Source organism: Pogona vitticeps, chromosome 6, assembly GCF_051106095.1.
Source record: "Pogona vitticeps strain Pit_001003342236 chromosome 6, PviZW2.1, whole genome shotgun sequence".
In the NCBI taxonomy this organism is placed as follows: Eukaryota; Metazoa; Chordata; class Lepidosauria; order Squamata; family Agamidae; genus Pogona; species Pogona vitticeps.
Window position 1 is genome coordinate 106,042,333 of NC_135788.1, and position 26,718 is coordinate 106,069,050.

General features: G+C 41.5%; 1 protein-coding gene across 18 annotated transcripts; it reads left to right on the forward strand.

Moving 5' to 3' along the window:
- Positions 1-362: 362 nt before the first annotated feature.
- Positions 363-26,718, forward strand: GREP1 (glycine rich extracellular protein 1). 18 transcript variants are annotated; one of them, XM_073004508.2, is made up of 18 exons: positions 363-2,064; positions 8,505-8,561; positions 9,790-9,843; positions 11,040-11,084; positions 12,549-12,596; positions 13,589-13,618; positions 14,162-14,206; positions 16,374-16,406; positions 16,710-16,763; positions 17,437-17,502; positions 20,081-20,149; positions 20,685-20,753; positions 20,983-21,066; positions 22,678-22,728; positions 24,006-24,068; positions 24,219-24,293; positions 25,607-25,660; positions 26,288-26,718. In XM_073004508.2, the coding sequence occupies exons 1-18, from the start codon at positions 1,746-1,748 to the stop codon at positions 26,311-26,313; spliced, it is 1,242 nt and encodes a 413-aa protein (XP_072860609.2). In that variant the 5' UTR covers positions 363-1,745; the 3' UTR covers positions 26,314-26,718. The 18 variants fall into 18 exon arrangements, with proteins under 18 accessions (XP_072860609.2, XP_072860610.2, XP_072860611.2 ...); XM_073004509.2 differs by having other exon boundaries at positions 24,222-24,293; XM_073004510.2 differs by having other exon boundaries at positions 20,081-20,137.

A 26,718-nucleotide genomic window follows, 5' to 3' on the forward strand; every position in this document is an offset into this window, starting at 1 on the left:
TTTCCAAGGAGCCAGACCTTTGGTATATCTATCACACCTTTCTCTGATTGGGGGGAGGGGGGACAGGTTAGTTTGGATTACAATGTCCATCACCCACAGCCATGTGAAAAATATGGGGTTATGGTTCAGTACAGTACATCTGGCGAGGGCCTGACTGGGAAGGATGAGTAGCTCAATGACTTGTCCACACTCGTCAGTTCTTTCCCAACCAGGGCTGGTTTGTGGCATTTTGAAGCCTGAGGCAAAGGACAAAATGGCACCCATACTCTGCTACATTCCACACAGAGCTGACTCATCCGTTAGCAGTTGAATCATACTTATACACTGGCAAATGCATAAAGTTCCCCAGTATACCTGAGGACAGAAGAGTAGGGTTTAGGAGAATGAGACAGCATTGTGAGACAAATATTGTACTGCCCTCTAAGAGAGAGAAATTGGTCAACAGGCCCAGAAGGAATGGTTAAGGGCTTCCACTGCTGTTAACCACCAGTATCTCCCACCTGAAGTGGTTGCTACATTCTGCCTAATGATAGGGCCAGACTTCTTCCCAGCCTTGCTAGGCTTCTCTCTCAAGAGGGATCAGCCCATATTGTAGACGGCAGGTGCAGCTGTGTTAGCAGCTTCTCAGGCAAACACATGTGCTTAGAGGAATACTGAAAATTATTGCTATAGCAGTCAATGACCATCAGTGGTAGATACGAGCAGAAGCTACGTAAAAAGTTGTTTAAAGCCTCAGATTATAAAGGATTGGGATAAAACTGTTCTTTTAAATACTGTTGGAATAATACATATTTATTTCATAATGCTACGAGGTGTCTCAAACTTGACATATGTTAGGCCCTGTGGTGTTGGCGTGTTGACTCTGGAGACCTGTCTTCAAGAGCCACACAGCACAGTGAAACTCAGAGCGTGATGACATGGAGAAATAACTTGCAATTTGGGCTGCTTATGGAATGGTACAGTGTGATATTTCCCAGCGCTCATATGATATGCAGGGAAATGTGCTGCAGCCTGACCCCAATCTGTGCCCAAGCTAGACCTTTTTGGTTCAGCTGAAAGGCTTCTACTTTCTGGGCATGGACTGGTGTGATGGTCCAGTTGACAGAAGGGGAATGGAAAGGAAAATGCTTCCATTAAAGTGTCCGGTGTGATCAGGTGTGTGTGCCTTTGAAGCCATCTGATGGCTCCTTCGGTGGATTATTTCGAACCAGCCGCATTTGACCCACTTTGCAGGATTGTCGTGAGGGCAAACTGGGAAAGAGGAGATCCATGTGTACTTCCTGAGCTCTTCAGAGACAAGATGGGATATAAATGTCTAAAACACAGTATTTATCTGTATAAAATGCACCACCACCATTGTGTCAGTTTCCAATGTGCAGTAGACTGAATGTGGGATTTAGGAAATCTGTGATCACAGTTTCAGCCCCTGAAAATCCACTGTCTCTCAACCTCATTTTCCTGTCTGTAAAACTAGGAATAGACAGCCTTCCTCATCAAGCTGTTAAAAGAGCAAATATGGTGTTTATGAAACGCTTGCTGCTTCTTTCACGCAACATTAAAGCACCAATGTTTAAAACTCTTAAACATTCTTACAAACATATTTGCATTTTATATTGAAATTTCTCCAGTGCTTCATAAATATGCTACGACCTGTGACGTCAATCTATCTATAGATACAGATGTGAAACATTATGTACACATAGAGGAGTGAATTACGCATATGAAAGCATTAACAACAAATGTGAATGGATATTTGTTATATGAGGGGGTCTCAGCAGCAGAATGGGGCCACTGTCTCTTTTGCCATATGCCTCGCCAGGGGTCCTCCTCAAAGCCCACTGGGTACAGTAAAGGGAGTGAGGCTTAGGCACCCAATGAGGAGAGAAGGTGGGACGTGGGTGGAGCATGGACAGGGTATACAAGATGATGCTGCCTCCTCAGTCCCAGCATTTTGTGGCACCCAGATAGTCAGAGACGGGACTGCAGACAGCTTCAGGATGGCCAGCTTGAATCTTTACACCTTGTTTCTGTTCTTGTGCCTGGCTGGGATCAGCCTGCAGGGAGGTAAGTCTGGCTGCTACAGATGAAAGGGGGAGAAAGGATGAAAGGTTTCTGCGTACAGAGAACAATTTTCTTTTTTAAAAAGAGAAAATAAAATATTGTGCTTTCATCAAAAGAATGGGTAAGTTACTTATTAGATGAAAATTCTCAGAATTTCTCAGCACAGTCAGGCCATCCTGGCTGGCCGATTCTAGGGGTGGAAGCCCAAAAATTAGCTTTTCCAAACTCTTCCAGTGATGAATAAGAGAGACAAGAAAGGAGTTCATAAAAATCTAAACTCACTTTCCTTTTTCCTGTATATTTGCCTATCTGTTGTCTTTCATACATGCCTGTCTGTTGACCATGATTTTATTTATTGCCAATCTCTTTTCCCCATGGTGATATGAGGCTGATGATGCTATTTGAATTTTGTAGCTGATAAAAATAAAAAAAATCATATATAGTGGTGTTTTTAAGATGCAAGCTTTAAAGATCAGGATGTATTGGGGGCATATGAAACACAAAGGGAAGATGTACAGCACACGCAGAAGCTAAGGAACTGATACTAGGTAGGTTCACCCTTCATTCTGTAAGAAGTCAACACTTTACAAAGTGTGGAATTAACTCTTACCCCCTCAGTGCTTCCACTGAGTGTCCTAATAGAAGGATGCAAAGTTAGGGTTATTATGCAGCTTAGAAGTAAGGGGACTTATTGCTTACTCTAAGGCAAGTGTGCTGTCAAGATAGAATCATGAACTGCTAGAAAGCTCCGTGGGTTGGGAGTTCCCTGTCATCCCCTCCTTGATAGGGGTTGGACTTGACGATCCATACAGTCCCTTCCAGCTTTGCAATTCTAAGATTATTATTATGTGCTGCTGCAGTTATGAGATGCCTATGGACAGAGCTCCAGGGTGGAAGTTCAAACACCTTCTCTAGCATCAATAAGATAGTTGCCTTTGAAGGAAGTGAATAAAAGCAATAGGAACGAAACTTCAAAGGAAGTGGGCTGATGGCAAAGGCTGTAAAATCATTAAGTGTAGAATTTTCTAGCTGCCCCATAGCCCAATTGGGACTTTGACTTCTGTAAATATATTTTAGTTTCCACAGACTTACAGCACACATTAGATTTTGAGCATAAACACAGAAAAAAATTCCTCAAAGCATTTTCCATTGAAAATCCCCAAATGATATCTATTCTAAAGAATTAGAAAGGACCCAGTTTTCTTTCCACTTTGGAGAAATAAAACATCAGTGCTTGTTGGGACCTCCCTTCATGACTTGCATTTCATTTTCTGAAGAAAATGTTGTGCCAAAGTCAGTTCCAGTGCAAATGTAAAATCTATAGGTTTGGTAGAGGGTTTTTTCAGTCCATGGGTAATGTGCTGAGGAAGAAGGCAAAAATAACAGTATGGTAATACAGTAACTCTAACAACAACAACAACAACAATGAAAAAACTGTAAAGCAGCAAGCAATCTTTTGAAATCCTCAGAAGCCCTCATCAAAGTAGATGTTAAGGGACAAGAGAAACCAGAGCCTGGGGAAAGTTAGAAAATGATGTTCACAAAATTTTTGCTAAAATTCTAGCTGGATTAGAAGTCTGATGGACCCACTCGGGATTGCATTAACATCAGGGATAGTCAAAAGGTCTGTGTCAGGGGAATGATGGAGCAATTTACAGCTGCCCCACCCATAACTTAACCTTCTCTAACCCAGTGTCATCTAGACTTATTCATCTACAACCCCCAGAAGCCTTAAAGGATTATGGGTGTTACCATCCATACCAAACAACTACTCCATACTGGGATGATAGACGAGAGCAGAAGATTACATAGTCCCCTACCTGTCATATTTTGGGTACAGGATTGTGCTTGCAGACTGAGATCCCACAGGCACCAACCTATCAGTAAGCTCCACTCACTCATTTCTGAGTAAACATGCACAGCATTGTGCTATTAAAATTTTAAAACAGATCAAATAACAATAAACAGATCAAACAAGTATATAATGCTATCCGGTTCATTCTTTCTCCAAAGTAAATCCTGCTATTTTCAACAGGATTTACTCTAGGACAGTAAGGATAAGATTGTAGCTTTAATTAGGTTGGTCCACACTTGGAGCAAAAGGAACCCATTGGATGTTTATGCTTGGCACCATGAAACAAGTAAACAATGCAGTACAATGACTAATTTAGCTTCTATTGCTTTTAATGAAGTCCAGATGCAACCCGTTGGCATTTTGTTTTGGACACTTCAGACTAAATTAAATTCTTGTTCCAAAAGTTGACTTGGTGAAATCTATGAGAAGGACTAACAAGTCCTATTCAGTGGCTTCATTGTAATCCAGAAATAGAAATACGTAGTATCTTTCCATTCTGCATCAGCTGCAGAACTAGTGAGAAAGAACGACAAAAGCGTTTTTAAGTTTCATGCACAAAAATGATACACATTCCTGAACGCTTGAGGATAATTAATTCTTTCTCAATACCTTCTCCATCCTCCTTTTTAACACCCAATCAGAAAGAGTGGAATTCATGGTCTTTCCTATCAAGCAAAACCCAAAAGGGGGCAGGGGAAATATATAAATAAAATTTTAAAAAGACAAAAACCCGTAATTCACTGGAATAAGTCCTCCTTACTTTCTCTCTCTCTCTCTCTCTCTCTCTCTCTCTCTCTCTCACTCTCTCACACACACACACACACAATTGCTCTGCTACCTTTCTGCCAAAGGGCAACACTCAAGTCATTTATATAAGACTCATAAAAACATTGTTAAAGTCACTATTAAAACTAAGCAAGATAAAATCAAGCAGTAAAATGAAACAGCGCTTAAATAAATAAAAAGTTTAAAAGAGTCGAGCAAATAAGGCAGCAATCCAGGAGAAGAATCTAAGAGCAAATGGAAACAGAAGTACAGTTTTCCTGCTGAGACAATAAAAGAATGTTGCAATTTTGTGCAGTATACATTTACCTACAAGCAAATCCCCTTGAGAAAGATGATGTGATATAATGGACAGAGAGTTGGACTAGAAGCCAGGAGACGGGTTCAAATCCCTGCTCAACTATGGACACTCAGTGGGGTGTGTGTGTGGGGGGGGTGGCAATGGCAAAGCCACTCCTTAAGTACTGTATCTTATATTTGGAAGCCCTACTAGAGTTGCCACAGTTGAAGTGACTTGATGGTATATAACAAATCTCATTGAACTTCATGGAGATAACTTCTGAGTAGACCTGTTAAATTGTACTACATGATTTCAGTACAACAGATAAGAGGAAGGAGAAACTAAAGATTTTTAAATGTTTTGAGTGAGGGGATGGGCTAGCAGTACACTGATTAGAGTGCCAGGTTAAGTTAAAGAATAAAAAAAATTTACTTTTTTTATTGGAGCTCCCAGAATAGCCCAGCCAACATGGCCACTGGCCATGCTGGCTGGGGATCCTGGAAACTGCAGTCCAAAATTATTGGATAACACAATGGCAATGCTGCAGTCTTCCCATGAACTCTGTGAAGGGGGTACCACTACAAAAAAGGCCCTGGCTCTGGTAGCTGGGGGAATCTGAGAGCAATAGTCCCAAAAACGGATCTTCTCCAATCTTCAGGGAGAGTGGATATGGTGGAGATCTGGGAGGTCACATACATCCTGCCTACAACAAAAATGCTACTGTCTGTTGCTGCTGTTTCAGCCCCATGCTGCAGTTAGGATAGAGAAAGATCCAGGAAGAGTCATAGGGGGCTCCCTAAGCTACCCTAAGAGAGCATCCCTGGCTCAAAGATATCCACGGAGAATAGCAGAATGGCTCAGTGTGAATGGAGTGCTTGGAACCTGCAGAGATGCAGTGGTGTTTTTTGTTCATTTTTTGGGTTCTTCAGTGCTGTGCCCAGAGAGATTGTGCTTCCCTGTGTAGGATTCCCTGCCAGTAGAATCAAGAGTTTGGGAACATATTCTGGGTTCCATCTCTTGGCCACCCTAGAATGCGACACAATGCTGACAATCAAACTTTATACGCTGACATTAGGAGCTATACCCGGGGGTTGGGGAAGCTTTGGCACTTTCAGTATTTTACCTTTCCGTTCTCAGAAGCCTTAGCCATCATGGCCAATAGTATGTGGTTACAGGGCTGGGAATTGCAAAGCAGCTGGAAAGCCAAAGGTCTCCACCTATGAGAGAGAGAGAGAAAAATAGAGAAAGTGAGAAAGTCTGTCTTCTCTTTTAGCATGCTAGAAAACTTCAAGTTATGTGTAGGCTGGAGAAAATGAGGCCTTTCCCCTTCACTGTGCATAGGAGGTACATACTTGGACAAGTGAATATAAGATGCCAGGACCTGAATGGAACCTCAATACTTAGAGACAGTCTATCTCCAGATAGATAATCTGGGGATAATCTGGAGAAGGAGGGCAATAATGCAAGACAGTTGCTATGAAGCCATGAATGTTATCTGACTGCTGTTAGAAGAAGAAGACTGGATTATGGGAAACTGTGGGTCAGAATTTGGAGAGTTATTTAAAAAATAATAGTGGATATAAATGACATGCTGAAACCATCCATAACTGAGATGGGGTAGCTGTGGGATACACAGGATGCTGGACTGAGTAAGCGTTTGATCCAAATCAGCAGGGCTATTCTTATGTTTATAGGACTGTAGGAATGTTGGAGGACCTGAGAACATTATTCTGTGCTTTTTAAATCACTTGTGCAGCATTATGAATTGGTACATGAGGGTGCTTTCTGCTTCCCTCTTTATTTCTTTTTGTATTAAAGATATTAGGTTACAATTCTGCAGTCATGGACTGCCTTATTTTTTTTTCAATCATCACAATAACTTGCAACATTTAATTCCCTAGGTGAGGGGTGAGCAACCTGTATCCTCCCAATGTTGTTGGACTCCATCCCTCATTAGTCTCAGCCAGCATGGGTAATTGTCAGAAATGATGGGTGTCAAAAAACATCTGGAGAGGCATAATGAGAATAAGGGTGTTAAAGCATATGGGCACAGAAATATGGTAACTGTAGTAGTGATTCCCAACCTTGGGTAACCCAGGTGTTCTTGGACTGCAACACCCAGAAACCCCAGCCAGCACGGCTGGTAGTGAAGGCTTCTGGGAATTGTATTCTAAGAACACCTGCCTTACCCAAGATTGGGAATCACTGAACTATAGTATCTCTAGTCATTTGCAGATTACCGTAATTAAAACTGACAGCAGCTGAGGGATCTTTTTCTTTGGTGCCACGAAAAGGCAAGTGGAAGAAGGAGCCAAGAGTACCAGTATTTTTCCTTTCAGCGATGCACCTTGTCTTTCAGGCCCACCAACCCTTGCCAAAATCCCCCCCTCTTTTGCCCCTGGATCTGTCAGAAAAAAACCCGAGTCTGGGCAGAAAACAAGAATCCACCCCCCCTTCTGCACCCCATCTCCATCTGGCACAAAAGTGCCACATTCCTTCTGTGCCCTTTTGCCAGGCCTGTACACATACAAAGGCCACCTTAGTGCACTCCTTGGAAGAAGAGGCCTTGACACCCGCTTGTGAAGCCAGAAGACCAGGCAAGCAAGCGAGGCAAGTCAGCTCTCCAAGTCAGGAGACAGGGTGGGTCACACGTCGGCCAAAATGTCTCCCTGCTGAAATTAAATAACTCTTTGGCATTGAGATTCAGGCTGTGGAAGCATCTCTGTGGCAAAAACCTAGACCTGCACCTGTTGGGCATAACACGATGGGATGATGGGTTGTTTCCCACCAGATGTGAGAGCAGAACCACTTTCTTGGCAGCATCAGAGACAAGAGAGCAGCTGTTGTTGTCACAACCTGACAACTGACAGATTTACGGTGTGCAGAATCCGGTGTGGACCAAAGCCTCCCTGATATATCTGCCAACTGAGGAATACCTTTCATGCAACAGGCAAAGTGGGCTCTAGAAGCCCAAGGATGCCTCCATCAAGCGTTTAGTCTCCTCTCCAGGCTTGGATTATCAGGTACTGGTATAGTTCCAATTGTCCTTGAATAATGGATGTCCCTTCCTACAGAATAGTGATGGTGGTGGAGAAAAAAAACCACCATCTGGTTGTGCCATGCTTGATAAGTGCAGATCCAGGTTTTTCCACAGAAGACCTTTCAAAGTCTGAATCCCCAATGGGTTATTTGTTTTCAACAGGAGACATGTTGGCCTCCTGGCCCACCTGTGGCCCTTGTGTTCATGGGTAAGGCCTCTTAGTTTCGCTCAGCATTGTCCATACTAGCAGTAGCCAATGAGAGTTGTAACCTGGGTGCAGGTTACTCGTTCCTGACATGAAGAATACTACAGAGGATTGTCCTCAATAAAACAGGACATAGGTCCACACTGAGAATGAAATGGGGATTGTAATCCCGTTTAGAAGCTAATAAGAATACAGTAATTGGGACTTATACATCTTCAACATTTCTTTTTAGCTTATGTAACTCCAAACTCATTCTTCTTGTCTTGTGGATCCCTTTTAGGCATGAAACCATCACGAAATGGCCAGGTTGGTCTTTACCTGCCATCCTACATGAGAGGTAAGTATCCTGTCTCCTCCTGTTCTCCTCTATGCACTGGAAGAAACACAGTGAGGATGTTCCTTTCACAGTGCAAACTCTGATCCTCAAAGTTTGCCTCTGTAAGTGACTGTACATTTGCACATGTCGAAACGGAATCAGCTGAAACACATATACACAATAGCTTAATTAGTGACTCTGGAAGAGATAATGGCAGAGCTTGGAAAAATAACTCTTTTTGAAATACAGCTTTCAAAATCCCCCAGCTAACTAGACCAGAAGCCAGGCTGGCTGGGAGATTCATGGGGTGTGGGTGGGTAGGGAGGTATATGTCTGTTTTCCAAACTCTCCGTCAAGATATAGCAGATGCCCTGGATTGCCAGAAAGATGAACAAGTGGGTCCTAGATCAAAGCAAATCTGAACTATCTATGGAGGCAAAAATACTGAAACTGAAGCATCATGATTAGGCAGGATTCTTTTGAAAAGATAATAATGCTGGGAAAGGTGGAAGGCAGCAGGAAAAGAGGAAAATCAAATATTAGAGAGACTGATTCCCTAAACAAAGCCAAAGGCTTGAGTGTGCAAGAACTGAGTACGGCTGTTGGGGCAGTACATTTTGGAAATTGCTCATTCATAGGGTTGCCATCAGTTGGAGATGACTTGACCAGCACATAACAACAGCAATAATGACCACTGAACATGTGGCCTATATTTATTAAAAATGTTTGGTGTTTCTATTAACAGTGTTTGGTGGGCTAATGCACAGCTTGAAGCTATTAAAAAAGAGCAACTCTGGAAACTCATAATTGGTTAAAAATAAAAAATGTGTGTGGAAATCCATTCTGCAGGAAAAATAACCCTTCACTTTGTTACTGACCCTCCAAATCTGGCTTCCTCCTATGCAGAAGCCAGGGGAATCCCTCTCTCATTATCTCTCTCTCTCTCTCTCTCTCCACAGGAGGATGAGAAAGTAGGAAGTGACCTCAGAGAAAGAATGAGAAAGGAAGCCTAGGAATACCTGTACATCTAGAGAAGCCAAGAGGGGAGAATGTACCCCATGTAGCTATATGCCTTTCTTTCCACCACTGCCCCCAGTTAACATCACTCATTTCATGCACTGGTTCTGCATTCCACCATTATTTGCACTGTATTTTGAGGAGCTTCTCTCATTTCACCCACCTTGGACTCCATAGCCAAGAAACAGTGCAGCTTAATTCTCCTGGTCTCTCTCTCTCTCATCCTTTACAGGTGTAACAGCAATGCAACCTGGAGCTGGATTGGGACCAGCTGGCGCCAAGGCTGGTAAGCCATGTAGCAAAGTTGAAGTGATGTCTTCTTTTATTCCAAACAGGACGTGATCCCTGCCTTTGGCTTTTTGAACAGTGTTCACGTAGTGTTCAGGAAGAACAAATATGCTGATTTTTTCATCGTTTATTAAATGTATTATTCTTTTTCCAGTTATCTATCTATTGAATGATGTATACTTTTTGAAAAGAGCTACAATTTTAAAATGTAAATTATATTTGCTTTACTTTTCTTTTTTTGATACCCTTCTTCTTAAATTAACTCAGGGCACAGTTAGTTAGTTAGTTAGTTAGTTAGTTAGTTAGTTAGTTAGTTAGTTAGTTAGTTAGTTAGTTAGTTAGTTAGTTAGTTAGTTAGTTAGTTAGTTTGTTTGTTTGTTTGTTTGTTTGTTTGTTTGTTTGTTCGTTCGTTCGTTCGTACGTTCGTACAGTTGTATTCTGTCTTGAAGGCAGCTCACAGTCTTGGTAAAACAACATTTTTAAAAGGAAATAAATTTAATTGTAAAATCAATAAAATCAAAGAAAACTCACTTCACCATAAAGCCATCAAAACCAGTTAAGTTACAATTAAAAACAACATAATACAGTGGGGTCTTGACTTGAGAACTTAATCCGTATTGGAAGGCGGTTCTCAAGTTAAAAAGTCTGTAAGTCAAGTCTCCATTGACCTACAGTGCACTGAAAAACAATTAATCCCGTAACAGGCCGTTTTTGTTCCATTTTGGTTTTTTTCTGGTCTGTAAGTCAAATCTCAGTCTGCAAGTCAAACCTAAATTTTGCGGCCAGAGAAGTCTGTAACTCAAAAAGTCTGTAAGTCAAGCCGTCTGTAAGTCAAGGGTCCACTGTAGATTCAATATTATTCAGAATGCTATGTTTTGCACCCTTCTTACATGCAACAAGAGTGGCAACTGATCAGAATGTGAAGTGAGAGTGTTCTACAATCAGAGAGTCATACAAAGTGATTTATCTTCATAGATGACTCTCTGACGTAGATTTGACCAATAGATGACTATGATTAGCTGTGATCATCCAGCGAACTTGATGGCTAAGGAAGAATTTGAACCCAAGCCTTGCTGGTCCTGCTATAGTATTTAACCGAAGGCACCTATTGAAAGACAAAACTGTGTCATAAGTTGCGGCCTATTATTGGCCTTTTGTTTTCATTGTTCCCCTCTTTGTTTTCTGCTCTGACAGGCCGATATCCTTTCTATGGGACCCAAGGCCTGCCCACAGGGCTGGGTAAGTTCAGCCACGCTGCTGAAATAAAAATTTAAAATGGCAATTCCTGTGCCAAACCCTAAATGAAACAGATATATTTTCCCTGCAAGATCTAAGGCTTTACCTTAGAGTAGAGTAAATGGAGAACACCGTTTCAGAGTCCTGGTAGATGTTTATAGCTCTTGTTGCCCCTTATGTACAATAAACATGAAAGCACAACAAGAAACCAGGAAGAACTGGAACTTTGCTAGCTGATATACGTAATTCAATGTTGTCCTTATTTTATATACAAAGACAACAGTGTGTGTGTTTACAGAGGGAACATTCGGAATTAGCATTCATCCACAGGGAGAAGAGGGCCACTTTATTTCTACTACCGGTTCATTTGCTCTACATGGTTAGACCAGTCGGACACCAATTTAGATGTGCTTAGTGAGCTTCAATATAAACCTCTGAATTACATCAGAGAATTCCACAAGTTCAAGATTTCATAGGACAGAGGCATGACCGTGACAGTAGCATCAGGCTGCTCTAGCTGTGAAGCGCGAACACATTCTAAGTTCACAGTTAAGCCAGGCCTCTCTATTAGAGATGAGCACAAAATTAACCATGAACCGGGAAAAAAAAAACCCTGAAAAACCAGGCTAGTTTGTGGTTCATTTCATGATTGCAGTTCAGGGATCTCATTTTGCTGAAATGCTGAATTTTTTTTCCCTTTGCTGTTTCATTTGCTTCAGCAATGGGGGGGATGCCCACCTGCCCCCTTCCGCCTACCTGCTCTTGCTGCCAGTACTGCAGGTGCCTACTTTAGAGGCAGCGAGCCCGGCTTCCCTGCCAGGAGCCTGCTGCTGCCTTTGAGCATGTGCACGCAGAAGTGATGGAGGTAGCAGGACACCACCCCCAGGCACGAACTGGAACAACAAACTGTGAACTGGGTTCATTTTTCTGGGGGTTCATGGTAGTTTGTGGTTAGCCACAAATCATCAGGAACCACTAGTTTCCCAGTTTGTGTCCATCTCTACTCTCTATGTTCAAGAGAGCAAACACCACACTGTTAACAGAGCTGGGGAAAATTCCTTTTTGGACCAACATTCCTAGATTCACCCAGCTAGCATGGCCATTTTTCCAGACCTTCCAAGGACCAGATTCTGGTCAAAGGGTAAGGGCCCTTACGCTTGAGGGTTCCTTCACTGGAAATTCCCCTACACTGGAAATAGTGACGGCCCTGTCTCAGGCCCAAGTGGGAATATTCCAGCGTTTGCGATGACTCTACAGTGGTCCTGGCAGAGACAAATGTACTCCCCAGCTCTATCAGCACGTGAAATTAAAACCATCTAGCATCTTGGAGAAGAGACAGAAAGTATCCTCTGCCTTGCCAATCCCAACAAATTTCCATGATGGTGGTAGTGGAACAAACCTATAACTCAGTGCAATAACACTCTGCTGGTCCCTAGTTTTTTGTTCTGATTGCTTCTGCCTTTGCAGGAACACAGAATGGATTTGGGGCTGGACAAGGCTTTAGGGGCCAACCAGGTGAGCAAAATGCATGCAGACATCCAGAACTTATCCCAGTGGGATAGGATCTCTGTCCATCAATCAACAATGCCTGTGGTCACCTGGGCCTCATATTGAGTATGGGCATGCTGATGGAGTCAAGAGATACCTTATAGTCTAAGGCATAGGCTGTGCTTAGAAAAGTTACATTTCTGGATTCCAGCTCCCCAAGCCAGCATGGCCACTGGGAGTTTCAGTTTCAAAGAAGTAGGTTTTCACAGCATTGGAGAGAAAAATTTGATGCTTGGAAAAATTACTTTGGAATTTGCTATAGGGAGATGTAACTTTTTCAAGCTGAACCTCTGGCTGCCCTTCCAGAGCTTAGAAGAATTACTCTTCTGTACCACAACTCTCACAATTCCCCAGCAAGTAACTTTTCAAAGCTCTGGATACAGCAGATCAAGATTTCCTGGTAGATATCTGGGTAATTTGCATCTATCATTTTCCAATGACAATTAGTCTGAAAGGATTTTGCCTCTGAATTAGGTTACTAAAAAGAACACTTAGGGGAAAACCAGGAATTGATTTGTTTGTCTATGGAAAAAGACTTGTGTTGTTGGTTCTAATACCGACTACAAATTGTTGAGTGAAACCCAGACAAAAAAAACCGTTCTGTGTCTAGTCATGCAGGCCACGTGACCACAGAAACTGTTTTCGGACAAACGCTGGCTCTACGGCTTGGAAACGGGGATGAGCACTGCAGCCTAGAGTTGGACACGACTGGACTAAATGTCAGGGGGAACCTTTACCTTTTTAATCTGCCTATCAGATCCACTATTTTGGACCAAGTTCTGGTTGATGGGTTGTAAGTTTTAAGAAGTAGATCCCACAGACCTGCAGTTTCCCTTGGCCTAAGGGCTGTCACTGCTACCATCATGGACATTAATTGTGAACCAGCCTTTCTCAATCACTGATGTCCTCCGTCCTCTCTCCTAACCTCTTTCGATTTGATACCTTCCATCTCCACACAGGTTATGGAGTCCCAGCTGGATACGGAGCAGGTAGGCTTCCCCTCTTTTTCTCAGCTCAGTAACCCATGTCAGCAGTTCTGTCCTGCTCACACACCTCTAAAGATCAGGGTCAGGGGCAGAGTGCCTGATGGAACAGGTGCAGAAAGTATCCAAGGAAATGAGGAAAGGAGATTTTTCTTACAAGAAAACGCTGAAGTGTTTGAGAATTTTCAGTTTAGAAATACACACACATGCAGGTTAAGTGGCAGGTCACATAATAGGGCAACAGTGGGAAATGGGAGCATGCAGTCTTTTCATGACCTTTTGTGGTGTCACCCCATTTGGGCAGCCATACTGCCATTATGCTTGCCCCCCCCCCCCCAAATTGTGGCAGCCACTGCTGAGTTCAGGACAGGGTGCTGAGTGCACGTCCTTCAGTCCAGGGAGCTGGATACTTTCATTATAGTGATTTGTAAAATGATACATGTTGCAAAAAAACAAAAAACAAAAAAAACAAGGGTGGGCTTTTAAAAATGATCTTGCTGGTGTGTCATTTATATAAGCATAATTCAGGATGCCTATTTTTGCCTTCAGGTTACCGGGGTGTTGGCTACCCACGTGCTGGCTTTCCCTTCGGAGGTAAGTGTACTTTTCAGGTGCTTTTTCTCTATTTTTCCCTTGTTTGCTATCGTCCAAGGGATACCTCCCTGCCCTAAAATATTCCATTGTTTCCTTGCCCTCTTAATGTCCCAAAAGAGAAAACATCTTATGTCTCCCTTTACCAAAAACAAAAATAAACGAATAAAAAAACTTGACAGATTGCCAAATCTTCCTCCAAACTCAGAGGCCCATTATGTGACCAAACAATGTTCTTGGCAAAAACATTGTTCTCTTTACTTATTTTGGTTTTCTAAAAATAGCGGACTGATCTCCATTTTATGACTCTGGGATGGGGCTTGGGATGTATTCCTACAAAAACCAGTTTCCTCATCACTGGATGCCACTGTATTTTCTTTTATGTGAGAGTTTGGTACTTTATTCTTTCTTTCTCAATCATCATTTTTCTTTCTTTCATTGCCTTTTTTCATGTCTGTTTTAATTTTTTTTTTCCTCCTCAAAGTTACCCAGTGGTAACTTTCATACTAATGTGCTGGACTACAGTGCCCATCACCCGCAGTTGTCTGGCTGGAGACAATAGGGTCTGTAGTCCCACATATATTGAGGCTCTCAAGTTGGGAAAGATCATTTCCATGTTTAGAGCAGTTTGTCCAAATCATGCTACCTCTAACTACATGAATACAAACAGTAGAATCATAGAGGCATGGAGTTGGAAGGGACCTATAAGGCCATCAAGTCTCACCCTCTGATCAAGGCAGAAATCCAAATCAAAGCAGATCTGACCGATGGTTGTCCAATTTTGTCTTGAATGCCTCCAGCACTGGAGCACTCACCATCTCTTGAGGTAGTTGGTTCCCTTGTTGTACTTCTCTAACAGTTAGGGCATTTTCCTGAAATTCAGCCTAAATCTGGCCTCCTGTGACTTGAACCAATTATAAATTGTCCTGAACTCTGTGATGATCAAGAACAGATACTACATACCTGTATATGTACACACACATATAATTACAAGCTGTCAATTTTCTCCATTATTTTTGCTTCCTAATTGCAGACCCTATATTCTTCTATCTGTTGTGAATCAGTGCCCCAGTGTTTAACTTTCCACAGCACCTTGTTAAAATGTTGGTAATGCAAATTGCTCAGAGTAAAATTTTCAGCTCCTTCCTTAAGGAGAAGTACAGTACACAGGTTGCTGTTCCATACCCTGAAGATCCCATAGGTATACATATATTTTTGTTTCTCTAAGGATCTACAAGTAGCAGAACAGATATTTGAACCAAGTAGTAAATCCATGAAGGACACAGTATAGTGGAGTAAATGAATATTATCTCTGAAGAATAGAGGAAAGCTCTAGCAATGCCAATTTGGAGGAAGGGCTCAGACAGCCATCTTCAGTGTGATAATAGGTTTATAACTACAATGCCCCTGCTTTTTGTCTATTAAATATTAAAAGGATAGGCTACTAAGTTCTTTAGCAGAACTGTATATGCTATGATTTTGCACAGGTAGAAGATTAGTCATGCAGAAAAAATGTCTGCTTGTGTTTAAAATAAAATGCGAAGTTTGATCTCTGCTGGTTGTGGGCAGTGTCCTGTGAACCTTCAAAAGCTAGAGGAGCGCTTATAGGATTTTAAGTAGCCACCAAGGGGAGCCTGAGTGAGTCACACAGCTTTTTGCCCCTCTCCATGATTAACAGAAGAAGAATTATGCAAGCTGTGTCCATAAAACATGCAAAATGTGCACCGAATTTGGGAGTGGGGGGTGGGGTGTTTTTAAGTATAAACTAAACAAGCATGGATACCTAGTGTAGTGCACTGGTTCTTAACCTTGGGTTACTCAGGAGTTTTGGACTGCAACTCCCAGAAGCCTTCACCACCAACTGTGCTGGCTGGGGTTTCTGGGAGTTGCAGTTCAAAAACATCCACGTAAGAAAGGTTAAGAACCACTGGTGTAGTGGATAGAGTGATGGGCTAGGACTCAGGAGGCCTGGATTTGAATCCTCGATCAGCCATGGAAGCTCACTGAGGGTGTGGAACTGGTAAAACACCTCCTTAAATGTCTCTTTTACCTTGAACACCCAATTAGGGTCTCTATAACTTGGTTCCAATTTGGCGGCATATAACAAACAAACCTATTCTAAATCTTTCTTATCCTTTCTGGCCTGACTCTTTATTTTCTTATCCTGCAGTGCTTGGACACAGAGGCAAAACGTCCAAAGCAGGTAATAGTACCTTGGGGATCACATTCTCTGAGAGGCTATTCTTTGAACTCAACGATATTCCATTTCAGCAAACTTGTATTGCATGTGTGCCAAAGTACCATACATGTACAAAATTCATCATTCTCAGCAAATGGTGCCTCCCATTCACCATGTAAAAGTGCATATATTGCAAAGCAGCAAAGATATTTCAGGACATGAGACAAGAAATCAGAGAAGCACCTTGTGATGTTTTGTGTAGAGATAACTAATTTCTCCCACCTACGCAATCTCTATGTCTCTTAATTTCTTTATTTCTCTGACCAGGTTATGGAGCAGGGCCCAGCGCTGGTGGCTATCAAGCAATAGGAATACAGCAAGGTGAGTTTGAAGAATTGGTGGGATTTGCACACTAGACACCAGCTCCAAAAATGGAGGGGGAAATTACTCACACAGAGGCTTCCCAAATATGTATTCTGCTACAGGACTCAGTTATGTTTCAAAGTTGTGTCCTCTAACCAAGAACCCCTGTCCCTTGTGGTTCCTTATTTACATAGGAAAAGCACTCTGTGCATGATCCAGAGAACTAGTTTTGGGTGCTCCAGATAAAACCAGTAATTTGAAGATATACCTTTAAAAGCAGTGGCTCTGTCATTCGTATTTTTTTCTTATTTAGGGCAACCAGTCATTTGATTCAGGAATTCTGCTGGCAATCTGCAGCTAGCAATCTGCATTTTGAATGGCTATCTTCTCAACTTTGTCCTTTAATTGTCCTTTTAATCCATGCAGAGTTACAATCAAAGTGGCCACGGGTTTTCAAGGGGTAAATGTAAACAAAACATGGCTGAGTTGACCCCCTACCCAGAATATTTGGCCAATGACATTTTCATTGGCTGTGAATTAACTGGCAAATAATTTTTTTTAAAAAAGAGACCAGGACAAACTTTGCTTAAATTATGCCTTTTACAGGCCAAAAGAAGAAAGGGAGGAAGAGCAAGAGAGAATGAATTTCTCTCTTGATATTTTTTTTCTCCATGCTTTCTTTGTTCAACAGCCTATCCAGGTGGTGTTGGAGCTGGTGGTTACCCAAGCAATGGACTCCAGAATGGAGATGGCAATGGTGAGAAACACACACACACAGACACACACACACACACAGACACACACACACAGAGCACAAATATCACAGTGCACTGGCCAAGAAGGCATCAAATGTAACTAGTAACTAAAGTGCCTTTGGTTATAGACTGCTTTGTTACAACCATGTCCATTCACAGCCCCATCAAAATGGTGATGTTCCTCGGTCGTGAGAGACCATGGCCTGGCATGTGGATGTTTCCAGATTTAGTTCTTGCTGGCACAAATCAAGAGACCTCAAGGAGCAAGTCAGGCAAAATACAGAGGAGGGGCTGGATAGATTAATGGCCTGTTTTGGTATGCAAACATAAAAGCAAGCCTATGTATGAATGGCCTCTCTAGTCCATCATTTTGACTGCACCAAGGCTAACCACAGTAGCCCCCAAGCAGGATATAAGAAAGTAGTAACCCCTCAGTAGAGCTGGGGATATTCTTCCTCCCACTTCCTGCCTGGAATGGCCAGCCAAGCAGGGAGACTGTGGTGCTCCTGGTGCCATTAGCAGGAAGAGCTGGACCTTTGCAGCACCAGGAAATGTGAGTGGACAGGCCAGTCCTAGGGGCTGGACCCTCATTCAGTCCATCTAGGGTGGGGATATGAATTCGAATATCCCCATCTCTACCCCATCACTCATATGCTCCAGCAACTGATTTGCAGGGGCATACAGTGTGTGATACTGGAGTTGTGTCAGACATCAAGATAGCATGCTTGACTCTCCCAGGAGTCCTACAGCGATACATAAACACCCTCCCCACTCAGACAAAGATCGGAAGCTTGCTGTTTGTCACAGCTGGCATCTCAATAAAGGATTAATCCCAGAATGAAATCAAATAATCACAAGCAATCATAGCAATGTTCATCTGAGTACAGTATCAGGATTTAAGTATTTCGTTGCTGCAATAAGTCCAGACAGCATCAATTTGTCCATTGCTACAAAGTTTGTTCCTACATTGTTTCTACGTTCAAAAATTCTGAAAATGCATAACTTTTTCAGAAGTCATGGGTACGTTACTTAAAAATTGATCCTTGCAGCTATGAACAAAGCTGTAGGTACAAATGTTTCAGTCAGAAATAAAGGAGCAAAATACTGACAATAATATAAGAAGGAAATGTTCAAGTCACATTCTACAAACACAGGAGCTTTTAGCCTATAAAGTAGTGAAATTATTAAATAAGTAGTGAAATTATTAAAACCATTATTGTAAGCCTTATTTTAAGAGCATAGAAAAAAAAACATCAAAAGTTTTAACAGTAACATATGTTCTATAACCCTCTTTCATGATTGGCAGCCACTGATAAACCTTGTTCTCATAAAATTTTCTGATCTTTTAAAGTTATCTAAGTTGGGGGCCATCACTAAATCTCGTGGCAATGCGATCTATAATTTAACTACCTGCTGTATAAAGAAATTCCTACTCTATAATACCTTATCTTGCACTATGATGCAAAACTCGGTTCTTTATTTATTTTCCAGTCTGTTCCTACTCTCTGTCACAGTGGCAGCAGACAGTTCTGATAACTGGACAATTAGCTGCAGACTTAATACATGCCTTTCACATAGCTGGTCCAGACTGTAATTGTTTGGACCAGCAAGCAAATGAAAATTGTTTTCTACTACTTGTGCTCCATCAAGTCACCAGTTCAGAAACGGGAGTAACTTCAAATACACATAGGAACGGTGATTGGGCATTGCTTCCTGCAATAAAGAAGTATGTCCAGAGGGTGGAGCTGTTTACCAATATAAAGAGTGTCAGCCTTTAATGACTATTGTCACTTTTTTCATGAAATCCATCCCTGGTAATAGGGTTAAGGAAGAAAGTGCCAAAGTACAATTGCAACTGAAAATTAAGAAGATCAAAATCGTAACTATAGAAGAACTACACAATGTTAATGTTGACAGTGGAGAAACTGAAATAGAGATTTTAAAAAAAATGTGGTTCAGTCATTAATCCTAATAGAGACTGCAGCCAAGAAATCAGAAGACTAGGAAGGGCAACAAAGAAGGAACTCTAAAAGATCATCAAGTGTAAGGATGTGTCACTGGCAAACATGAACAAGATTATATGCACTACTGTATTTCAAGTCACCATATATGGCTGTGAAAGCTGGACAGTTAAGAAAGCTAACAGGAAAAAAAATGATTTGTTTGAAATGTAGTGTTGGAAGAGAGCTTTGTGGATAGCCTAGACTGCCAGAAAGATGAACAAGTGAGTCCTGAACGATCTCTGGAGGCAGAAATGCTGAAACTGAGGTACTATGTACACATCATGAGAAGGCAGGAGTCTCTGGAAAAGATATTAATGCTGGGAAAAGTGGAAGGCAGCAGGAAAAGAGGAAGACCAAATATGAGATGGATCAACTTCCTAAAAGAAGTCACAGACTTGAGTATGCAAATACTGAGTAGGGCAGTTGATGACAGGACATTTTAGAGATCTCTCATTCCTAGGGTTGCCATAAGTCAACCACATGTAACAACAAATAAAAGGGTCAAGGATTCAGCCTTAATAGATTAGTGGAGGTTGGGTGGAAAAACACAAAACTTCAGCTTCTATTTCTTTTGCAGGGTATGGAGCTGGAGGCAATGGATTTCCTAGCACAGGACCTCAGCCAGGTGGATATGGTAATGGCAATGGTAATGGATTCAATTTTTGTATTTATTTCTCTCTCTTCTTCCAAAGAGATTGGAGTGGTCTTTTTTAACACAATCCTGTGAGTTAGGTGAGGCTGAGAGATGGATATCAGCACAAAGCCACCTAGTGATTTTTCTGGCTGAGGACTGAGTATGAACATACATTCAAATGTAACACTCTCCACTACATATAAAGTTGCAGGAAGGAATGTAGACTATGTTTCGGACCATACAGTTTACAAAAAGTTATTTTTCTGAACTCCCAGAATGGGCACTGGGATTCTGGAAATTAAAGTCTCTAAAAGCCACTTTTCTCAGCTCAGACTGAATGATAGCTGGGTAGTGGGAGAAAAAAATAGATTACAGAGCTTAAAACATCAACCACAGTTCAAATGAATTCCACTCCAGAACTTTGAAGTAGGCCTTCAACTGAAGTGAAGGAGGAATCTCTCTCTCTCTCTCTCTCTCTCTCTCTCTCTCTCTCTCTCTCTGAGGAAAATTGGCTGAGTATTGAAGATTTGTAATGTGTCTTTTTCAGGTGCCCGGGGCCCTTACGGCACCCCATTGGAAGGCCCTGCTGGGGATCCCACTGCTGCAAAATATGGAGGTGAGTCTTAAGTCTATTCTTGTGTAAAGAAAAGACCTGCCCCCAACTTCCCTGGGGCTTCGTCAACCAGGCAGACGTCTGTGTACTAAGAAAAAGGGTTTGGACTGACTTGTAAAGAGTTTTACCTGTCATTACCACTGGGGAAGAACATGCTCAAATTGCCAGCTGTATTTCTGGGCCATCTAGTGGTCTTCCAGTCCCCTCTTGGTGACTCTCCTCTATGTCACAGGGGCAGGGCAGCTCCCCTACAGTGGTCAATCACAACAGCCAGAGGCTACTGGACTGGGAGGAGACTATAGTGCTAGGAGATATGGTAAGTTGGGGGACCGGGTGGTTTATTATTGTTATCTGCTCTCGAGTCATTTCAGACCTATGGTGACCCTATGAAGTAGTGACCTGGAAAAAATCCCGTCATTTATAACTTTGCTCAGGTCTTGCTAACTTGAGGCTGTAGCTTCCTTGGTTGAGTTAATCAATCTCAAGATATCTGAAACACTCCGAAATAAAAACCCGACGATGATGTTTGTGGCTAGAGCTGATTATATTCTGGATAAATGTCAGAAGAGCATAATTTGACATGATGTGCTTACTATGTCAGGATTATTTGTTTTTAAAGTTCCAGGTCTTTAGAAGGGGGGTTGGCAATTTGTGGCAATCGAGGGGTTACCCTCCCTCTGACAACACAGGTGTATAGCTTGGGTGGTGCTCCTGCATTCACCTGGGGTCCAAGCTATCCCAGAGACTTTATGAGCCTGCCTAGTTGTTAAGACCATTGGAGAGGGGGGCTTTCTCTCAGTCTCACCACCCTCACAGGTGTGTTTGGGACACAGGAGAGAGACTCTCTGTTGCTGCTTCCAGACACTGGAACTCCCTCCCACAAGAGGTCAGGCTGGTCCCACCTTTGCTGTCCTTTTGCAAACAGGCAGAACCCTTTCTCTTCAGGTGGGCTTTTCCTTAGTGATTGGATGTCTAAGAGGGGTTTTAAAAAAGGAATGGTTTGTATTTTTGTTACTTTTAAATCTGTTTTAGTAATGCTTTTATCTAACATTTTAAATACAATGTTTGTTTAATTCTTTTTAATATTTAAATGATTTACTATTTTTTGTTTTTAGTACTGTATTTTTAATTATGTAAGCCACATTGGGTTCTGTTTTTAGGGGAAAGGTGAGGTAAAAATATTTTAAATAAATAAAGGGCTATATTAGCCCCTCTCCATACCTACTGAAACCACACTGCTGCTGTCACTGGCAATTTTGCCCTTGCTGACACAATTGCTGCAAAATGGGGGGTGGCAACTAGTGCTGACCCTAGAGAGAGAACATGTTCAGAAGGAGATAGTCTTCGGTGACAGGAAATGGTATTGATGGAAAGATGAAGGATCATCTGGGATAGCCTAGGAATGACACCTTAGGTTATACTTTCTCTGCTAACCAATGATCAAGGACAAAAACAGAACATTTCCTACCTACAGGAGGACCAAACCAGGGAAAACCAGGACCACATGGGAAGGGTCAGCTCCAGTGCCCTTTTCCTGACTACTTTTTCTCTTGCTTTTTAACAAGATCAGCAATATCTGATGGACTTCCTTCCCTTGATCTTATTCTCATCCACAAGCAGAGTGCAGAAAGCAATATTTTGGCCTAGTTAATTTCAATATGGCTTTCTTTGCCTTAAAAGTGAAATTGACACGATCACAAGATTGAGGAAGGAACGTAGGCCTTCCACTGGCAGATCTAATCATTGGTAGGACAGGCTGAGTGGTTGACTATCAGAGAGACCCTGAGTAACTGAAGCCAGTCCCAAATTGCCTGAAAGTACTGGCAAACTATTATAAGTCAGAGGGAAAGGTTCTCAGGCAGTTGTGAAGCCTGTAGTAACCGCCTTTTAAAGAAATTAATCCTGTTTCTTTGTCTCTTTCACTTAGGTGGGCCTCAGCTGTCATTTGGATCACAACCTGTCCGGACAGGGCTAGATGGTAATAAATTCCATCTCAAAGGGGCTGGAATAGGAAAGGAAACTGCACAGTGACTCATTTTTCAATAGATAGAAGTTAGTGCTCAAAAGCTCCTGGAAATTACATACTGGCAGGGAAGCATTTCTGGATTGTTCTTTACTGAAAGGGAAAACATTCTGGATATGGCCAGAAACTCTTTTGCATTAGGAAAAGAAAAACAACTTTTCCTATAAATACTTTCCTTCTCTTTTTTTAATTAAAAAATGATGACTTATGTTTCAGGCTCACAATCCAGAAAGGTTACCTGTTTTGATGTGTTGCAGGCAATCACAGAAAAAGAGCCTTTGGTGCCTTAAAACAGAGGTCTCCAACCTCCGGACCAGGCCGCCGAGACAGACCTCCCGCACCACCACCCCACACTCACTCCCGCACAGCCCATTTGCACCTGTGTGCGCCCAGACAAGTGCCACTCCGCTGTTTGCTCATGCACAAATGGTGGTGCAGCACTCGTGCGAGAGAGCATGCATGCTTGTTTGCACATGTGCATGAGCGTGGGGGTGCCCTGCCATCCCCAGCCAGTCCATGGATCAAAAAAGGTTGGGGACCACTGCTTTAAGAGATATATATATGTGGTAGCCTAGTAGAGATTATATCATCAAATGCATGTGGTGGTATCTCAATGTGGCAGATATGTACACACATATATAGGGACACAGAAAAAGAAATAGAAACAGTAGGGTTAAATACCTGTGACATTCCTGGCAGCCTGACATTTCTGCATATAACTCAGATAAGTATACAAAATCAGTGCTGTGGCCACTCATAACAGCAATCACCAATAATTTAATCCCTTTAGCTTTGCAGTGGTAATTTAACTCAAATAACAGAAAAGGAAAACTTAATCTTGATTTAGTCCTAAATGAATTGTGTCAAACTTGCTAGTAAAATATAGATTGAATGCCTCCAAGCCTTTTGAAGAATGCTGAATTTTGTTCAAGAATAGAGTTTCCCAGGGAATGGAAATATCTTCCAACTGTACTGAAAACTAAATTTTGGGAATTTTAGGTTTCAGATATGTATTGACTCTTATAAAGACACCTCTGTTGTTGTTTCTCCTGTATGAATCAAAGGAGGACATTATCAGCAGCTAGTGGCATATATCACATTAAACATGCTAAAGCTTCTAGAGTCTAATTCAGATCCCATGAAGTGAAGAGAGAACAGTGCCTGTTGCATTTTAAGTGACCTGTGTTACACTGTTACCTCTCCTAACTCTGCTTCTTCTCCACCCTGAGCAGACAATGGAAATGGACTGGGATACATGAACGGTGTTGATTCGCAAGCTAATGGTCTGGGGGCAGGTAAAATTACTACTATGTCTATTCCTTCCTTCCTTCCAATAGGACTCCCACCCTGCTGTCTAGAGTATTTCTTGACTGAGTAGTCTAAAACATTTTATAACAAGATGTAGCAAGGAACCTTCACTGTGTTTTCCTTTGACTTTTGTCTAGCAGGTGCATATGTTCCTCTCGCAACTGGGCAAGTGGCAGGAGGGTATGGCCCTGGACAAGCACTGGGAGGCTTTGGTAAGTAGTGTTATATTAGTGTTTCCCTCTGTCAGTGGGGAAGAGCTGTATCTCTAGTTTATAAAGCAGGTGTTATTCAATATATACTGTATATATAGGTACATACACACAGACACTCAAGAGGGAATAGTGGGTGTTGGAGAGGTTTATAGGGTTAGGTTCCATAAAAATGGCCCGGGGGCATATGCACCTCACAAATGGCATGTTGCCCCCCCTCCATCTTAGGGCAGCCTACCCCAACCTGGTGCCTTCTGAATGAATCTTGACAACAATATCCGTGAATCTCTCACAATTAACTGTGCTGGCAGGAGCTGGTGGGAACTGTAGTCAATAAGATTTAGAGGGCCGTTATTGAGAAGATCTTCTTTTAATAAACCACATTCTGTGCTTCACAGGGCATGAGTTTATGTGGGGAGGGGTGACCCATACTGTCTGGAGGAGTCTGCAAGTTATACTCTGAAAAAGTAACATTGCCCACTACTATGGAAGAGGTTCTGTAACAAACACATTGAGGGGAGGTTCTTGGAAGACAAGTTAATGAACTTGAGCACCATTTATCTAGATTTCTTTGCCATGTGCTTTTGGTGTTATTTCCCTCAAGGAGACTCACGTAGCATTTTTACATTATTACCAGGTTTTGAATTCTTACACTGTGACTATTTTATAGCTGCCAGTTCTATTTCTGTTTGTGTATTTAATTTTGCTATTAAATTTGCTTATTTTTTTGTCTGAGAATATAATACTAGTATTGTTGTTGATATTATCATCATCATTATCATCGCCATCAATATTAATACTGAATTGTGATACAGATATAACTGCCACTGTTGTACATTTTGGCAGCAATTGGCAGTAACAGAAACTCTCCACAAGTGTTTTTAACTATACTTGGGCATAAAAATTGTCATTACAATTTATATTTGTATTATAAGCAAACCAATTTTAAAACAAATATATAAAAATAGGAGGGGCAAGTAAAACAAAATCAAAGAAAACAGTATCAGGTAAACTTAATTTAAAATAGGAATGAAATCAAATTACATTAGACTTCATTGAAACAAGTAGACTCATTGGAATCAATGTGACAATTCAGTCATGGCTAACTTAAGTGTAATCACTGAGTGTACCCTACTGTAAATGTGCTAAGAGACCCTCATGAACACCGTTATTTATATGAAAGCCAACACAAAATTTACTATGGGAATGGCTTGCTTTCCGGCAAATGGAAAGCAGCTCTGCAAACCATGGAAATGAGGTTAAAAGTACAGCAGTTCAGAGTTAGCTTTATTCCTTTTGTTTTCCTTTGGTTTTAGGAGGGAAAGAATCAAAGTATGGAATGAATGGATTTCTGGGAAATAGGTACAGAGGTAAGTAATAATAATTTTTTAAAATCCCTGTATCTTCTGTAATTCTAGCAGTTGATTACCCTTCTTGCTCAGATGAAACCCCAACCATTTATATTCTGCATAACTGAAAGATCCATAAAATGTGACCATATCTACCCCAATATTTTTTTAACAAAATCTATAGCCACATCTTCTCTCCTAAGATGCTGATGTATAGTGTCACATAAAAGGGCAAAATAATGGATTGGCTTTTGATTTTGTCTTAGCCACCTTGTAATAACTAATTTCAATTTTCATTAAGTATGACTAAAATTGGATCTACCCATGATGCATGTCAAAATCAAAATATTTTAATAAAGTTTCTAAGATATTCCTTTTAAATGTTTAACTTATACATGCCTCTGGCTTCAGGTGACTTCTTTATAAATGGGGCGGTGACTAGTGCTGAGTTACAGGGTATTGTAACAGAGTTCTAGAAACATGCACCAGATTTTTCTGGCATACCAGTTGAATGCTGGTAAATTGCTCACTATTTTATAATCTGATGAATACAGCCTACATTTCTCTCTCATCTCATGTCTTCCTTTGCCATGCTACTAGAATGACTGCTTCATTGTCTTTGTTTTCTTTCCATTCCTTTTCCCCCAGTTCGCTGTGCTTCTGGAAAATGCTGAGGGAAGACAACATATCTGAAAGGAACTTCCTGTAGCACGATTTAGGCATCTTGGCAAATCTCTGGTGCTAATCCTGAGGACCAAAAACAATGAAGTCTTCCTATAAAAATTAAAATGTCTTTCTTTCTCCTACTATGTTTTTATTTTATAATTAGAAGTGTTTAACTTCAAAAAAATCTTGCAAGGTAGCTTTGAGAGCCTCGGTTAAGCACATTTTCCAAGGCTGCTTAATGGTGGTGACCACGGCTATAGAAGCGGCATGTGAAGATGGAAATCCCTTTCCTTCTAAAGACAAGAATCCTACAAATTTCACTTCTTTGAAGAAAGCTAAGAGGCAATTTCCATCTTAGTGTGTATCTGGAGGCCCAAACCCCAGTGTCTTTTCAATTAAAAAATCCACCTTTA

Coding starts and splice junctions, on each gene's coding strand:
- GREP1 (XM_073004508.2), top strand. CDS start 1,746: ATGGATATTTGTTATATGAGGGGGTCTCAGCAGCAGAATGGGGCCACT. Junction 9,844..11,039: donor ACCAGCTGGCGCCAAGGCTG/GTAAGCCATGTA, acceptor CTGCTCTGACAG/GCCGATATCCTTTCTATGGG. Junction 24,069..24,218: donor AGCTAATGGTCTGGGGGCAG/GTAAAATTACTA, acceptor ACTTTTGTCTAG/CAGGTGCATATGTTCCTCTC.